At 36.3% G+C, this 18,758-nt stretch overlaps 2 protein-coding genes across 3 annotated transcripts; both read left to right on the forward strand.

The window, feature by feature from the left end:
* The first annotated feature begins 3,700 nt into the window (after window positions 1-3,700).
* LOC107825343 (uncharacterized) lies at window positions 3,701-5,179 on the forward strand. Its single transcript, XM_016652190.2, has one exon. The coding sequence runs from the start codon at window positions 3,701-3,703 to the stop codon at window positions 5,177-5,179; it is 1,479 nt and encodes a 492-aa protein (XP_016507676.1).
* A 2,809-nt stretch (window positions 5,180-7,988) lies between these two features.
* On the forward strand, window positions 7,989-18,448 carry LOC107825344 (serine/threonine-protein phosphatase 5). Of its 2 annotated transcripts, XM_016652191.2 has the most exons (13): window positions 7,989-8,279; window positions 8,383-8,552; window positions 8,650-8,721; window positions 10,809-10,959; window positions 11,943-12,146; window positions 13,243-13,351; window positions 13,436-13,553; window positions 15,189-15,336; window positions 15,829-16,077; window positions 16,614-16,739; window positions 16,870-16,970; window positions 17,790-17,864; window positions 18,022-18,448. In XM_016652191.2, exons 1-13 carry the CDS (start codon window positions 8,201-8,203, stop codon window positions 18,079-18,081), a joined length of 1,662 nt encoding a protein of 553 aa, XP_016507677.1. In that variant the 5' UTR covers window positions 7,989-8,200; the 3' UTR covers window positions 18,082-18,448. The 2 variants fall into 2 exon arrangements, with proteins under 2 accessions (XP_016507677.1, XP_016507679.1); XM_016652193.2 differs by lacking the exon at window positions 11,943-12,146.
* The last annotated feature ends 310 nt before the right edge of the window (window positions 18,449-18,758 follow it).

Raw genomic sequence — 18,758 nt, forward strand, 5'->3', positions numbered from 1 at the left:
TTTCGAATACATTTACAATGTTTGGACAAAATCTACTTGGGTTCACGTGAACCCGTAGGTCGAGAGGTGGATCTGTCCTGGTTCGGACGAAACAATAACTTTTGTTCTGATCATGTATTGTATATATATGTAAGAATTCAGTAACTAAAACGAGCTATGAGTTCGATGGTAAGTTCATGACTCATAAATTTCAAATCCTGGCTCCGCTTCTGTGTCGAATCCTATGGTTTGATGCATGGAAAATTTTGCAAGCAAATGATGGAACCAACATGTAGGATTCATTGAAAGATACAGCACATGGAACCTGGCTTCTCAAGTCTCCATTGCTATGTACCCAGGGCTGTGACAAACGATGTGCCCTTCAGTGAATATACCTTAATTAATTAGAAGAGTATGCAACATATTCAAGTCACTCTATTCACTACTGAAGCTTTAAATTCTTCTATTTTCATACCCTACCATTAAAACCGCGTACGTAAGTCAATTGCTTATACCATAAAAATAATATCGTTAATTATTCATTGTTGTCTAATTCTTCCAAAATACTCATCCACCCATCTACGTTATATTGTACTGATTAGTTTAGTTAATTTCTTTGTTGCTTCAAAAGAAAACAGTTGTATAATTGATGTCCTTTTCAAGTCTAGAAAACTGGTCAAAGGAAAAACCTTGTGTTGTCCTAGCTAGTATTGGTCTGGAGTACTACATATGTTTTCTTAAGTTTTGTTTTCTTTTTGGCGTGGGGGACAGGATAGGAAAAGGAAATGAAAGAGCTAGGAACAAGCTTAAAACTGTACTAGTAAACCCTCGTTCAACTCTGGATCGTACTATGGTATATATAGTATGTACGTATCTTTTTGATAGTTGATTCTATGATTTTAAATGTCAACTTTAAGACATGGGGGAACTAGCTTTGCAGTTGCGGGTTTGATTGAATTCATTAATTTTTCTCTAAACATTATATTTGTCTTTAAGAAATTATTTGATTAATTATACACAAATTGTTAATTTAGAACCCAGTACCTTAAAATGATTAGAATTCGAAATCATAAATTTCAAATACTGACTCAGCCTCTATTAAGATGTATTCATTTGGTAAATTATCAACTTCCTTTTACATACTTAGAGCCCGTTGGATTGACTTAAAAAAGTAATTTTTTAACAGAAATAACTTTTAAGCCAAAAAATAATAAGTTGGGATTGTCCAACTTATTACTTTTGGCTTGTTTTAAGTAGTTTTAACTTATTTTAAGCATTTTTTAACTTTGACAAATAATAAAAAAACTAAAAAAAATTTAAAAGATGATTTGACCCGCTTAAAAACTAATCCAAATACCCTCTTAGCTTCTGCGAAGTGTTGACCGGCAACATGAAGACATCTCCAATAAGTATTACTCCATATATAATATACCATGCTTCGGGTTTCTTACATGATCAATTTTATTTTCTTTAATGGAATACACTTTTAACATTATGCTAAGATTCGAAATGATAAATGATAACAAGAAGTGTCAGCTTTTTAATAAGAAAACATTAACTAGAGTAGGAGTATTTACAACTTTAGTAAATCTTTTTCCCTTGCTCATAGCCCATAGGTTGAAAGAAGTGCAAATATTTCGACTCTGGACATAAGCTAATGCCACTTTTGCGAATATCAAGGAAAGTAAAGGAAGTTCCTAAAATATGGACATGCAACCACGTGTGATGGATAAGTAATTTGTTTTTTGGGTCATTGGTTATGACAGAAAGGGGTTTCCACTTTTTGGGCAATATTTCCACTTTTGTGATTTGAAGAGACGAATAAATCTATGAGCCAAACATCCAATGAAGTGTAAGCCTTTAGTTTAACATGTTAATTGCGCACTCCAACTAGGGATTAAGTGCTTAGGTAAAACTTTTAGGATTTGTTGAATTATCAGTGGTGGCTGTATTTTAAGGAGAGAGAGCATGTAAGTGTAATCTTTTAAACTAGAGTTCACGTGTCTACAATATTCTTAAACAATTTTGTGAGAGAGTGTTGTGATTTATAGCCCGTTTGGTCAAGCTTATTCAAAGCCAAAAACTCTTTCTGTTTTTATCAAAAAAGTACTCTTTTTTTTTAAAGTTGAAGTATTTGTCAAGCTTTTAAAAGAAAAAAATGCTTGTGAGTAGAAGTAAAAAATGTTTTAAAGACGGAGAAAAAAGTAAACACTTTTTAAACACTTTTTTTCTCCGTAAACACTTTTTTGAAAAATATTTTTGAGAAAAATATACTTGAAAACACTTTTAAAATCTTGGCCAAATACTAATTGCTGCTCAAAAACGCTTTTCAAATTAATTACCAAACACAAACTGCTTCTCTAAAAGTACTTTTGAGAAAAAATACTTTTCAAAATAAGCTGATTTTTTAAATTTGGCCAAACAGACTATAACTTTTAATAACTAATGTGCTGGGAACTAAACAAATTTTGGCTTAAAAAAAAAGACCATTTTCTTTTTCAACTTTCTTGGGAGGCCCACGTATGAAAAAGTGAAATGAAAGGGGGGAAAACTTATCCATAGGGGGATTACACCAAACTAAATTAGTTTCCTATAATTAGTGACAAATTTGAGGCAATAATATGTGTTAATTAATTAGTTATAATTAAGTAATAAAAGCACATGTACTTATTGAGTTGTTATAAACACCCGAGGGTGTTTGGTGAGAATGAACATAACATTTCTAATCTAAGATACAATTAGCAGCTGTACTACTAACCCGCTACTCATTTATCAAATAGACAATTTCACATTTTCACTAGAATAACATTGAAGGGCGGAACATAAATGTATTACTTATATGAATGCTAGTGTCAGCACAAATTATAAGGGCAAAGGCACAAATAGCCATTCTCATGGATGATATTTAAAGATTAGTCAATATTTATTTTGTCATAAAATTTTAAACTAAAAATTTTAACTTCCGAACAATTCAAGATATTTTTATCATGAAAAACTAAACTGAAAAGCTAAAACTTAGGATGCACTGACTAATTTTTAAATAATAACCCTATAAAGCGACTACATGGTATCATTTCTACCAAATTTTATTGGGAATCCACTTGTCCATTATGAGCTTAATTAAGGCCCATATTAAGAAAGAAGCATGTTAATTAACCCAACCAAATAGCCGTCCACTTAATCTCTTAAACTAAAAATAGTCGGCGAATGTATAATATGTATATAATCTATGTATTATATATGTATAATTGTATATAATCAATGTATATCGGCTAGAAAAAGTAAATATTAAATCTGGGCCGGCTATTTGTGTAACAATCCCGAAGGTGAGCCCAAATCAGACTAGCCCATGATATCGTGTTACATAGTAAGAACTAACTTCTCTTTTCTGTTTCAACTGGAAATGAAGCAGGATGAAGCCTCATTCAGTTCGGTAAGCAAACCCTTTAACATTGAACGTATGAGTTCTTTCTTTTTTTCCCCTTACATTTCCTATAATGCCTGATACACAAGATTCTAAATGCTGTTATATAGAGAAATATTTTGTTCCCCAGCAGGAACTTACGCCCTAAACCTCTTTCTAATGAACAGAGTTTACGTTTTTGTCCATTTTTCTTTTCCTTACAGTCAAAATACCATTTTGTGTGATGAAATTTGTGATTAGCCAAGAATTGATTTTTATGAGTTAACTGAATAAGGGGTAAGGGGGAAGTTAGCAAATATGAAGTTGTCATTGCACACAGCTACAACAGCCTACAGGTTTTTGAGCTCCAAAGCTACATGTTGGTCTCAAGCTAGTGCAAAAAGCAAGGTGAAACTCACAACCCCCAAAAAACCTAGAGTAAAGTTAACTGACCAACAAAATCAAATCTTGGAAGCCATTTCAAATGGGAATTCTGTTTTCATTACTGGGTCTGCAGGCACTGGAAAAACCTATTTACTTCAGGATATTATCACTAAACTTAGGAAGATTCATGGGAAATCTCGGGTTTTCGTGACAGCCTCAACTGGGGTTGCTGCTTGTTCCCTCAATGGACAAACACTTCATTCTTTTGCTGGAATTGGACTAGGTGATGCTAGTGCTGTGGATTTGCTTAGTAGGGTTACATTGGATAAGAGAGCGTATCGAAGATGGAATAAAGTTAGGGCCTTGGTTATCGATGAAATTAGCATGATTAGTGGTGAGGTTTTTGATAATCTTGAGTTCATTGCAAGGAGCATTAGAAGTGATGAAGTTGGGTGTGAGGACAAGAGTTGGGGTGGGATACAACTAGTTGTGAGCGGAGACTTCTTTCAGCTTCCACCTGTTATCAATAAGAAGGGACAAAACAAGGAATTTGCCTTTGAAGCTGAGTGTTGGAATGCTAGTTTTGACATGCAAATTGAACTTAAGACTATCTTTAGGCAATCAGATGCACAACTCATAAAGCTGCTGCAGGGGATTAGGAAAGGGAAGTATGATTCTGAGGATTTGCAGCTCTTGGATCAATGCTGCTCAGAGGTTGAGCCAGATGCTTCAGCTGTTCAGCTTTACCCAAGAATTGAGGATGTGAGCAGAGTGAATGCCGATCGACTCGACCGTTTAGATGAGGTATTATATCATTATCAAGCTCTTGACAGTGGTAAGGATCCTTGGAAGAAGCAGCTTAAGAATGGAATTGCACCTGAGCTGCTCAAATTGTGTGTAGGAGCTAGGGTGCTTTTGACAAAGAACATTGATGTTATCGGTGGACTTGTGAATGGTGCTACTGGTACAATCTTAGATTTTGCTGTTGTTCAAGATACTCATAAATTGTATGACCATGAAATTTCTGACATTTGCATAAATGGGAACCTGCTACCTGTTGTTAAATTTGATTCTGGACAAGAACTAATGATTGGTCTAGAAAAATGGTATGTAATGGATGGAGATGAAGCTGTTGCCATGCGAAAGCAAATTCCCCTCATGCTGGCTTGGGCTCTAAGCATTCATAAATGTCAAGGAATGACTCTGAACAACCTCCATACAGATCTCTACCGGGTTTTTGGCTTTGGGATGGTATATGTTGCTCTTTCGCGCGTTAAAAGCTTGGATGGACTTCATCTAGTCAATTTCAACCCGTCAAAGATCAAGGCGCACCCCAAGGTTTTGCAGTTCTATCAAAGGCTGTCTGATGAGAAAGATGAACTAAAGGAAGATGCTGTATCTGATGAGATTTAAATTTGGAAGTATTTGATGTAAACCCTTGAGCTTTGGTAGTTGAAGTCGGAAAAGACTCTTCGATGATCTGGAAAATATGGATTCCACTAAGGTTATCCTTGTCTCTCGTTTTCTTATACTCTATTAAATGGATTAGTTTTATCTTTTCCTGTTTTTCCTGTTTCATTATGGTAGAGTTGGGTGCTGACAAGTTTTGGGCTGAAATAGTTTAAGGCAGTGGGAGGATACACATTTTAGAGTGTCGTCCATGTGCAGATTGTATTGATGCTGCTTATTTACACTACCAATAAGTGTGAGCGGTAGAGGTCTTGAGAGATACAGGAGGACATATGACCATAGCCTACTCTGCCCCCTTGGTAACAGCTATGTGTATGCGAAGATATTTATGGGACTTCAAAGTAGAAAGTGACCGTTTTTCATTATGAAAGCAAGCAAGAAGGAATATCTAGCACCATGGCAGTGAAGGCATAAGAAAGATACAATATTTGATCATGCAAACAGGGCCTTGAGTTTCATCATTGCTTCTAGGTAAGTAAATTCGTTGGCCAAACATGAGCACCTTATATTTACAGAAAATGTGAGGGTCTTCTACCTACAAGAACCTTAAACTTCATAAGATGCAACGTCCATGATTTTGATTTAGTCACTTGAATCCTAAGAACACGTGAAGTACCACAACTATGTAAAGACAGGTTATTGTAAAATTGCTATATCCATTATTTACAGACACTACGGAGGCGCAGCTCATGGTCCTCCTACGTGTATTCTCATATTTCTGTATATCTTGATAATTATCAACGGAGCACTGATTCAGCTAGGGCGGGATCCTGATCCATGACAACCTACTGTACTCTGGTTGAGACTTAGCTACTGTTAACTCTTTAGTGTAATTCGTGTTTTTTGACATGTGACTACACTGTTTGGCTAGTGAAACAAATACATTAATCCTGCGAGCTGTATTTTCACATAAATTTAGTGGTCTAACATATTTCGGTGCCAAGCTCCCTCGCCAGGACTTGCTCAGGTATCACAAGCTGAACGCGCGTAGTTGTTTAATATGGCATTTGCTACATCACGTGTCTTGCCTATGATAGCGTCATAGTATGAAAGTATACTTGATTTGGATGGTTTCTCTTAGCACTCAGCTCCAATATAAACTTTCGAAAGCTCAAACTAGGTTGGATAATGTGTTCTGTATAATGTAAAATCATTTCGTGCAACTTTATGCTTTAGAACTATTTTCTGGAATATTTTCCGGGGTTTGGTTGAACATAAAGTATTACTATATGATAATAGTAGAACGTGGAGGATATGAGAATGTTTCTTTTGTTATATTTTGAGTATTTATGTATCAGTTGAAGAATGTTAAGTGAAGCAACAGTTGTACTTGTGTTCTTCCTTTTGGTTAGGGGCATAGTGGGACTCTAGCTTGACGCCATATCTGGACCTACAGCAGATGGGCAAAGCGTACCTGAAGTCCTGACTAGACTTTTTTCCATGGTTGACATTTTTGTTTGTGTTTTGATTAAAGAATTGCAATTGAAGATAGATGGACATGCAATTGCCGCATATCCACATAAAACTAAGTTTATCACTATTAACTTTAGTGAGAAGATAGAAATTTATTATAGTGGACTAAAATAGGTAGCGGCGGAAATTTTTCTTGTAGCTCGACTATTTCCTCTTTTTAGAGTTAGTAGTACCTTACATAATGTTTCTTTTTTCCCCCACAAGGGAAATAGGGTAATTAGGTGGTACAATATGTATATGTATTTTAGAACTCCTTTTAATGACTTATGCATTTTGTTATCATTTCTAATTGGATGAAACATTAATCCAACCAGTGGAGGATTATAGGTTGACTCGGCCTAGTCGCCCTATGCGATTGACACTTCAAAAAGCAAAACTCTCGGTCATTTTAAAATGACAACGTCGAAAATATATTTCTCTATATACAGCGAGTATATTTTCTTCTTCCCAACTTGGTGTAAGACAAGTCCATCTACTCCAACTTTAGTGATTATGTAACCTTGTAACAAATGAAATTCGAGAAATTAATCTCGTTAAAGTATCAATTACCATCAATAAAAAATAAGAAATACATCACAATTCACACATATTATTGGAGTAATTTTTTTCCTCTCGAGACAACATAAAATTTATGAATACATAAGGTGTACAAATACACATAATTATTCGCTTATTTGGTTAAAAGAAAATTATTTTTACTAATACATTAAGGTGGTAGTTGTTTGATAAATGATGTGATACTTTATACAACCATATAATGCGTATGAAAACTCAAACTCAAATATATGATACAAAAAGTATATAGTACTAATATTTAACAAAATAAAACAAGCCAGGGAAGTATTGGTGTGTGCACACACACATGAAACACTCCTAAGTAATTAGAAGAGATGTCGAAGTTTTGATCTTAATTTATTTTATTATATGGGAATGTTATGCAACATTAGTTGTCAAAACAACACTTCTTTAAAAATCATTAAATTCTTTTAATACGGTGCATCTCAAACCTTCAGACAATTACCAAAATACATCTTGTACAACTATAACATATCATCTAATTCATTCGATACCATTAACAAAAATAATAAAAATAATTCCATTATATGAAGAATACATATATAAAAAATTTAATACATACTTATACCAATATGAATTCTTGCAATTTTATTCAAACATTTGTTGGCAAAGTTATCCATTATTTCTATGGTGAATGATAAATCAATACGAATAAATCTACCCGAACACCATATATATATTTTTACCATTTACAACTCAAAATGGACTATCATATTTGAAAATAAAATTTTAAAGTATAGTAGAAAATAACAATGAGTAGGAGAGCCGGAACTATAAACTAGGGCTAGAAAGCACTGAGCAAAGTCTTTCAATCTTCTTTGATAAAACCCCCAAACACACACACAAACGCCATATTCATGAAAGTTCATGTATTGTGATTGCACATAACAACACTAGCCTCCGTACCCCCTTATTATGCCCACTATGGAAACTGAGAAATCAAACACCTCTAGAGCTGAGGAACTCAAGCAACTCGCAAATGAAGCATTCAAAGGTAAAAGAATAACACTGATTTTAGCCTCCTTTTTTACACTGCGTGCCCATTTATGCATAATTCCAAATAAAAAGTATATTTTCGATTTCAAATGTGTTTTTAGGGCACAAGTATTCGCAAGCTATTGATTTGTACACACAAGCGATTGAATTGAACAGTGAGAATGCGGTGTACTGGGCTAATCGTGCGTTTGCTCATACCAAATTGGAGGAATATGGCAGCGCAATACAGGATGCAACTAAGGCTATTGAAATTGACTCTAAATATTCAAAGGTTTAGTTCCTAATTGTGAAAATATTGGGAAAAAAACTGTGCTTTCTTTGTTATTCTTTTTGATATAATTTCTAACAAGTTTTGATTGGGGTTGAAGGGTTATTATAGGCGAGGTGCGGCATATTTGGCAATGGGGAAGTTCAAAGACGCTCTCAAGGATTTTCAACAGGTTGGTGGAGTATTATTTTTTGTAATTCTTCAGTCATATCAGCTGCAAATTGCTTGGGTATTATTTTTTTAAAGCTTTAATTAGGTACAAAGGAATGCGTCGAGAAGAACATTGCTTGTTGAAATAGGTAGAACATTAGAAGAGAAAATGATAATTGACATTGTACGTCACTATGTCATTTGTGACCTTTTAGGTTTCTTGCCAATTCTATGCTCTAGCTACTTCCGGATGTACTAGATAAGTTATCCGGAAATACTAACAACATTTGACATCAGATTCATGTGCAATGACATGTTGGTGAAAGTCAACATAGAAGAACAAAATAGGTCAGAGTTTGTACTAAATTGCAACTAGTTTAAAGTCATCAACAGTAAGTTTGTGCCGGTCTGGCTTGTCTTTTTGGTCCATAGTTATGAGATATTCATTTATTGGCAAGAAGGAATTTGTTTGGTAAATGGAAAAGTATTGAGCAATGCTGCTTCTCTAACTACTGGATCAGCTAAAGTGGGAATTAGAAGGCAAAATTTACGGAAGAGTATATAAGGCAAAGATATAAGAAAGAAAGCATAGTGCAAATAACGGCTAAAGTGAATGCTAAAGCTGATCTTTTACTCAGGATATTAGCACCACATGCAAAATACATACTGATATTGCATGCTTTATCAATTTTCTTAATCACCAAAAAAATAGGGTAAAAAAAGGGAATGCACCACGATGTTATTTGATGTATTTCTTAGTAGTCTGGGTGAGCCAGAGAATAGGTGTAGAAGTAAATTCACAGTTGTAATGTTTAATTTTGACTGGCAGCTTAAGTGCTTTGACTCAGATTTACTTTTGGGGTGTGCCTTTTTTTTTGTGACATCATCAACTTACCCGTGCACAATAGAGCTCTAAAACTCAGAGTTAGTTCCTTAGGTGTTTTTGGCATTAGGATTGTCTTAGCAACTTGTTCTTTTGATGGTTTGTGCAATGGTGGAAAAGACCGAATTCATATGTATATCAAACCTTCTTTTATGAGAGATTCTAGTCCATGTAAAAATATACAGCTTGTTTTATTCTATGTTGCACTGACTCTTCATTTTAGCCGCCGCACCCGTGTCGACACGACACTGGTACTAGTAAGGGTGTAGGGTTCGTACCGGGTGTGGTCAATCGATATCGGATACTTTGACCATAAACCATGGACAAATTTGATGAAAAATTAGAAATGGAAGATTGAATTTTAGCTGCTGCCTATTAGTGCCTACAACTTGAGAAATTCCCAAAATGAAAGATTGAATTATTGGCTGCATTCTGTTGCCTATAAGTTTTCCAGATAATATCTCTCATAACTTTGGATATATTTATAGATTTAATTTTAGATTTTTGAATTATTTTTAGTGGAATTCCTGCACTCGTATCCGTACTTGAATCCATACCCCCGAATCTTAAAAGTTAGATTATGAATGATCCGACCTCTAGATCCACACCTCTAGATCCACATCCGGATCGGATACACGCACCCTAGTCCGAGCAACATAGGGTGTTGCATTTGGCGACGAATGGGGGAACTGCTAGTTGGGTTATTCGCAGTGTATCACAACACTGAATTTTAGTCTTAGCTTAGTCACCGCATATAAAAATTCCTCTATATGATACATATAAAAACATTAGTCCAAAACGGTACTTGATATCTAAGCAATATATACACACACACACATTGCACACATACATACGCAATTTTAGTGTTTGGACACTGGAAGAAATATCAAGTAATCTTTTTGGACTGCTGATTTCCTATGATAAAGCGTATCAATTTATTATTTTTTGTCTCAGTAGGGATTATTGAAAGTTTTTTATTCTTTATTATGGGTCGCAAAGTAGACACTATTTTGGAAAACTTAACTATATGGTCTTGTTTCCCAAGTGGGTTTCTTGGGTGTCTCTGCATTTTATGTGCACTGTGCTCTGATGTTGTCTGCATGTCTCTTTGAAGTCTGCCTTATTGTTTTGTGCAGAAGATGCCCCTATCTTCTCTAGGTCTAGCATATGGAAGGTTTTACCTATCTGCTAATTTATGGGACCTGTTTCTTTATTTTCTCACTCAGGTCAAGAAGTTATGTCCAAACGACCCAGATGCGACCAAGAAATTGAAGGAATGTGAGAAAGCTGTCATGAAGCTAAAATTTGAAGAAGCTATTTCTGTCCCAGAATCTCAGAGACGTTCAGTAGCTGATTTTATTGATTATCACACCGTAGGTATGACAGCTCCAAGCTGATCTTTCTTCCAAGCTGGTCTCGGAATAAATTTCTTCCTAGCATGGATTTTGTATGAAGTTATCTTGCTTTCATCTATGACTATAGTTGTTGGGTGAATTTTTTACGTGTCATTACACTTTGCAAGGTGCATGGAACATGGTTACTATAATGGAAAAAGGCTTCTTTCCCTCTCCTTTCTTAATTTCTACTACTGCTTGTTGCCATACACATTTGATCCATTAATTGAGGAAATGGGAATTGCTCAATATCCTTAAAATGGTGAATTTACTGTCATGAGTTCTATTTATCAGTAGGGCTTAGAAGGAGTTTGCGCATTTTTGTGTAGCCTGATGCATCAGTAGTTTAGTTATGCTATTTATCTTCACTTCTCAGTCTATAGGGTATAGGTTAGATTGTTTTTGTCAAAGAGATTTGTGTTGTGCACAGACATCATTTTGCTGATGATAGATGGTAGGAATTGTCGAATTATCTCTTACACGCCTCTTTCAGATGCTCCATTTGAAGTTACCATAACAAAATAAAGATAAATCATTTTGATCTTTTATACATCCTTGTTTCATTACAGATGATGATATGTTGCTTCATTACTTTCTGTAAGAATATAAGAACATAACAAGATGTTGTTAAGGATGCATTTCCGACTAATTAACTCTAATTGAGCCATTGCTCACTTCTCCTGACCAATTCAGGAAATACGGAACCCTCTAAATCAAATGTTAGTTACTAAAGTAATTTTTTAGTTAAATGACCATTTGAATTGATATGGGACTGCCCCTTAGATGATTCAACAATAAATTTTCATTTTAAATAACAGGACAAAATAAAGATCTTTAAACTTAGTAACCTAAAATAAAAGACCTTTAAGCTTAGTCAACTTTCAACCTTTCATGTTAGTCCATATAATTTTCGTTCTTATAAAAGTAAATGTTAATAGTACGATTTTACCTATTTCATCCTTATAGGGTCTGGCCCTGGCTCATCATATGTTTCCACCAAAGTAACTGCTGTATCAGCGGCAGCAGCACTAATGGCAGTACTGGTGGTATATATGGGGACTAAGGCAGCCACAGCGGTGGCAGCAGCAGCTTTGGCAGCCTTAATGATGGTCTTGCTAACATTTCGGTGGGCTCGCTACAATGATACCAAGAATCGAACACTTGAATTAGGTTTGAGCCTTTCTAAGAAAAAAAGCCAACAAGTAAATAACCCAAGTCAGTCGTAGTTCCAAAAAGGATATACATCAGAATCAGGGAATAGCTAAAAAAGGACTAGCTGCAAACTGAACCAAATGCTCGTAGTTTAATTTATGTTGCATTGCGTTATGTTGCTTTTTGAGTAAAGGCTGTTCCTGTCTAATTGATGCTATGTTCTATGTATCCAATTGCCAGGAGCATGGTATTCCAACGAAAAACATTTTCCTCCCCCTATATTCAGTGTTGACAGTAGTTATTTGATTCTTTTACCCTTCTCCTATGGCCATATGGTATGATGTTAACTATTCACCTTTGTTACCCGATTATAGGTGGGTTATCAATCACCGGCTTAACTGTACCGCCTAGAGTACCACAGCACCCTTACTTTCTAACCATTAAAATATAGTAAGATAATAGTATATCTTTAGTCGGAACAGCTAACAGTCTTCACCCCATCATTACCGTGATGCGTTTCAATGCTTGGGTCACATCTGTTATTGTATTGTGTGGGGAATGTAGATTTTCTCTCTGCGTGAAGTAACACAGCAGTGTTTTGCCATGTAGGTCTCATTTTGAACTTCATGCTTAGAATTCTAAACTGCCCCTTGCTGAGGACATTCATCTGTTGCCTTATGCATTTACTGCATTAGCTTTATGTATGCAGTAATTGCTAGTTTGATGGTCCTCGTCCATTACAGTTTGGATATGTTAGTAAAGACTCGTTTAGGGGATTTGGACATTGAGCATGTTCTGATTCTTCTTCCTTCTGATTCTTCGTTGCTTTTATGTGCCAACGCTGTTTACTCCTAGTGGCTGTGTGATCATTTTCCCTTAAAAATGTTTTCAGGTTTTCCATTTTTTATGTGAGACTTTTTCCACTCCACAATTTGTATTTATGTGGTAAGACCTCCTGGTGACGAGTCTGTGTTGGGGAACTGGCAATTTGTCAATGGCTTAAGCTTTATTAATAGTTTAGTACTGCCTATACGTCATCTAATTCAATGAATCAGAATCTGCTGCCTTTGCTGCACATGAATTCACCATGTTGGTTTGGTGTTTTAAATTGTAGAAGTGGAGCCTCAATATACTGGTGCAAGGATAGAGGGAGATGTTGTAACATTAGATTTTGTAAAGAAGATGCTGGATGACTTCAAAAACCAGAAGAATTTACATAAAAGGTATGTTTCGTTTATGTGGTCATAATCTTCTCTTTAATTTTTGACATGCTTCTTTATCTTTCAATGGCTGCTCTTATTTGATAGATATGCCTACCAAGTAGTTCTGCAAACAAGAGAAATGTTGCGAGCGTTGCCCTCCCTTGTTGACATTGTTGTCCCCGAAGGGAAACACTTCACTGTATGTGGTGATGTACATGGTCAGGTAATGAATATCCTGACGACGGATGCCTTTTTAAAGCTTGTTGCTGTCATCTTTGTCATTTACTTCTTGTCCTTTGTTCTGTTTTTCCAGTTTCACCTTGCCCTTTAGCACAAGATTGTTATGCCATCAAATGATATCAACCAAGGAACATGCATTTATAGAAAGCCCCAGAACTTTAAGGTGCTTGCTAGTTGTGCTATTACATGCAAGAATAGCTAAAACAGGAAACTGTTGTTTCTTTCAAACTTTGCTGCTTGGTTCACCAATCTCTCTGGAGAAACTTTAGGGTGCATTCCTATTGCCAGAAAAGTTGGGCTCTGAGTGGCTCCAACCTGTAAGCAAATTTAAGGCGCTGGAACCTATTAAAGATTGTGGGCTTTTACCCTTTATCATATTTGTTCGTCTACCCTCCCCCCTCCCTAATTAAATATTAGAGCTCTTTCGTGAGCTAAATTCTAGCGCTCATGCGATTTAATATGTAAGGCCTATCTACCATATCTGAACCGCAGTCCCTTCCTCTTATACTTGTCGCACGGCCGATACATCCCTTTTTCCCTTTTTCACTGAAATCCGAATTTGGATTTCCCTGATGACATACTCAGTGGGCCCACCTCTCAGTTTTTTCCTCTCTACTTGGGAGAAGCTTCTTCACCTTCCTTCTTACCAGACTGGGTCACCTTCATATTTAGTATGCACTTCTCTTTCCACTCAGAAAGGAACATTATAAAATAAAAGCTCTTGAAGTTTAATTTTGGTAGAAGGTGGGGAGGAGCCTGTATTAGGTTTCCACACAGTATCACGAACCTTCTATTCAAATTTCAATCTTGTCTCTTTGTCAACTTTGATTAACACTCTGGCCTGTCCGACAACCCTCAGAATCCCCGGGCTACAGAACTGAGCTGGCAAGCCCACAAGACTAATCCAGGCGCTATCCAACACCAACTCTGAACTGTCTCCCTGATAAGTGAGGTACTCCATCCTTTTGAAATGCCACTCTTTGCTTGGTAAGATGGCCGGCTTCCCCTTTTGAAGGGAATTTAAGAAACCTTTCTACTTTAGCTGTAGACAACCATTTGTGATTGACCCACTTCCAGACCATCCAACCTTCGGTTGTTTTACGCTCTTCACCAAATCTTTGTACCAAAAACCTCTACATAAAGTGTATCTTTTCGTCATTATTCACCCTCAACCTCCTCCTGTCGTTTTCCCTTGCTTCACTTACTTACCTTTATCAGAATTGCCAGCGTTTGTTTAATTTGTTCAACCTGAGCATAGGCTTGTGAACTCCTTTTACAGGCACCACAGCTGGTCTCGTGAATGAAATTCGGCTTGCTTGTGTGATTGTCAAGCTAACTGGAAAAATATTTGACAAACAAATAATTGGCCAGTAAGATTAGGTAAAACAGTAGTTTTTTCTGATTCAAATAAGGAACAGATCCTAAAGAGAACTTGTTTGTGCCTTTGGATATGTGCTGCAGCCTGCAGGATGTAGCATTTAGTCCTTTACTCTCCTTGCTGTTTATATAGTAAGAATACATTTTGCTGGGTCTTCTAATTTTGTGCTGGCTGAATGACTTACTCCTTTTTATTCCTGGTGATAAGTCTCAACATGGCTCTAAACTTTTGTTGTTGCAGTTTTATGACCTTCTAAATATTTTCGAGCTCAATGGGTTTCCTTCCGAAGACAATCCGTATCTGTTCAATGGTGACTTTGTTGATAGAGGGTCTTTCTCTCTGGAGGTCATATTGACATTATTTGCCTTCAAGTGCATGTGTCCATCAGGTAGACCACTTGCTCTCATTCTTCTTCAGTGCTGTAAGCTCGGGTTCTTTTATATTCTTACTCCCATTTAGTATCAGGTGGTATTTAAAGGTTTTCTGGATACAAGTTCCAATCTCCTCTTTTTTTGCCTTAACCTTACTAATCTTTTTGAGTCATTTTTCTTTTTTCCATTACTCATTTTCTGTTTTTCTCTTTTTTTTGGTACATCAACTAGAGCTAAGTCAGCTAACAAGTGAATGTGCCATTTTGGGCCCCTTGTAGGTATAAGTGGTGTCTTAATGCTTTTGTTTGAGCATTCTGATATTGCAATACATTAAGCTCTTAGATCAAAGCTAAGATTTTGTTTGTTTACATATGATTTTTTTCCATCAGTTCTCTGCTAGCATGACCTTAAAAGTAATTCGTTTTTTCATTGATTCAGTGAGTTTATCACTGATTTTAGAGTTGTTTAGATGGGCCAAGTGTATCTTGCTAACAGCTTCAAATTTTCAGCTATATACCTTGCAAGAGGAAATCATGAAAGCAAGAGCATGAACAAGATATATGGGTTTGAGGGCGAGGTCAGATCTAAGTTAAGTGAAACCTTTGTGGAACTCTTTGCAGAAGTGTTCTGTTGCTTGCCTTTGGCTCATGTCATAAATGGGAAAGTCTTTGTAGTTCATGGAGGTCTTTTCAGTGTTGATGGTGTGAAACTTTCTGATATTAGAACAATCGATCGGTTTTGTGAGCCCCCGGAGGAGGGTAAGTTGTAATGCAAGTAGAGAAGTATTTTTGTTTAGCCTTTCAATATGCTATTGTTGCTTGTAGCACAACTGCTAATTACTCTGTTCTGAGATCCTTGATGCTCCATTAGTTATCTGACTAACTTTCCTAAACAACAGGTAGGATAAACTATGCATGCCAACAAGTTTGTAATATAAAACACTGTCCATTCTCACTTGCTTGGTGGTTATCATTGACACATTGTTCCCGCACGCCACTTTGTTGATACATGCTTAATAGAGACAGTTTCAGTCCAGACTGGAGTATTATTTAATCCATGCTTTGTCAGCCGAGCAACATGGATCTTTCTCCAGTTATGCTTCATATTTACTAGTTGATTTATTGACTTACTTTTTTGATACTTACTATCAATTTGCTGACTTGTTTCTCATAAAGAATAAAAAATTTCCTGACTTGTTACTGCTGTTTATTTATATTTTCTTACCTTGGTCAGGCATAGTAACATGACCAAGCTGTTTTAGGTAATAACTGGGGCTTTGTTTGATCTCCTTCAGGGTTAATGTGTGAATTGCTATGGAGTGATCCACAACCTCAGCCTGGTAGAGGACCTAGTAAACGAGGTGTTGGTCTTTCTTTCGGGGCAGATATAACTAAAAGATTCTTGCAGGAAAATAATCTAGGTATTTATCTTTTCCTTTCTCCCCTATTCTGTTATTTGACAATGCAGAGAATTGACATTTCAGTCTATTTCTGTCCTCTTGATGTATATTACCACATATATTCGATGCTGACAAGTGTGCATGCTTGCAGATTTAGTGGTCCGTTCTCATGAAGTGAAGGATGAAGGTTATGAGATTGAGCATGACGGCAAGCTCATCACAGTGTTTTCTGCTCCAAATTACTGTGACCAGGTTATTTGTCTCTACGTATTCTCCTCAGGAACCTATTTGAGCTCAATGCAACTTAAGGTCAATAAAAATCACAATTTGCAAGTAAAAGAAAACCTTCTAGTTAAAAGCTGCCTTTAGATGAAATGTAACATTTCATCCAAACCTCTACCGAGTTTCCTCCATGTATAGATTTTGTAGTTCTGCAATTGTCGGTCAAGTTTAGCCTTGAAGTTGTGCCTGAGGACAGCCCAAAGAGATAGTGCCTTTAGCACTTGAATCAGCTGGTAGTTTATTGCTTCATTTAGGATATTAAAATTATGGGAAATGTCATTAAAAAGTAACTGAAATTACAACAAATCATGTTATGTGCCTCCAGAAGGATGTACTCTAATGCTCGATAAGAACTTCTAGGGGCATTTCTGTTTCTAGGTGGATTTGGATTTTTTTTGATATTATCGACTTTGTCGGCAATTTTGTGGATGCCATTGTGAGCATATTTGGTAAATGGCATGGTATCATGTTCCTTGGAGTTTCTTGATACACCAAAGCATTGTGAGTTTTGTATATTGCTCATAATATAATTTTAGAGTACATATAGTCATTTTATCTGCTACTTTTCTGAGACATAAGTGGTGATTAAATCTGACAGGATAATCTGATAGCTTGAAGTGTGTTATCTATACATTTGTCTTTCAATTAGAGCGAGTATCCTGAAATTTGTAAATAATTTCTGCTCGTACTACTCAGTACGCATGGTTTTGTTCCTATATGAAGTTCCCTTGATGTGGATGGAAATCATTTAATCAATATACTCAAACACAATTGCTTTGCATGTTGCAGATGGGTAACAAGGGTGCTTTTATACGGTTTGAGGCTCCCGATATGAAGCCAAACGTTGTGACCTTTTCAGCAGTGGTTAGTGGCTTTTATCTTTGAAATGTTCTTTTAACTCCTTGATACTAATGCGTTTAGAAATACATAAAAAAAATTCTCTACCTTTCATGGGTTGGCTCAGTTTAAGCTTAAGACTGGACTAATCTTTGCATCTTCATTGCTTTGCATTAATATGCAGCCACATCCTGATGTCAAGCCGATGGCCTATGCGAACAACTTCCTTCGAATGTTCTCTTAAACCCTGAAACCTAACTTGCAGTATTACAATTGATGCAACCTTTTGTCTCACTGACCAAGTGCATGCACATCAGGAGGCAGAAGAGTTAGTACTTACATCCAATTATCTGCGGTGTCACTTTTTGGACAACTTCCTGACTTGCCCGCAGCTGGTGAGGATCCTCACCTCGTTTGTTTTGTGTGGACAGAAAGACTTGGGTTAAGGTGTAAACGCTTCACTACAATAACAATGCTGTGTAAGATGTTTGGTGGATTGTCCCTTCTATTATTTATATTCCTCTGCTTAAGATTGTCGCAATTCTCATTTCTCTTAGAATGTCCAAACTGGGAGCTTTGATCAGTTGAAATTTTGGTCCTTCCTTTTTCTATTTTCTTGATTCAATAGGCCGTAATTTCACCTGTCAGCTATGTGTAACAACTTGTGTCTGATGATTGGATTGTCATTCGTCTGTGCCTGTGGCCAGATTACTGGTCATTGGTCACTAGCATTTCCTGGCTTTTGGTTCTTTAATAATAATACATAACAGCTTGTAATGAGCGAATGCAAAATTTCTATCAATTTGTAAAGGTGCTGCGTTGTAGTAAATTGCCACGCGAGCAAGTGTTGCTACAAAACATTCAACTTAGTCCCTTGGTGCCATTCAAGTTTCTCCATGCGTAGATAAGTTCGAGCTGAGT

This window comes from Nicotiana tabacum, chromosome 2 (genome assembly GCF_000715075.1).
Source record: "Nicotiana tabacum cultivar K326 chromosome 2, ASM71507v2, whole genome shotgun sequence".
Classification (NCBI taxonomy): Eukaryota; Viridiplantae; Streptophyta; class Magnoliopsida; order Solanales; family Solanaceae; genus Nicotiana; species Nicotiana tabacum.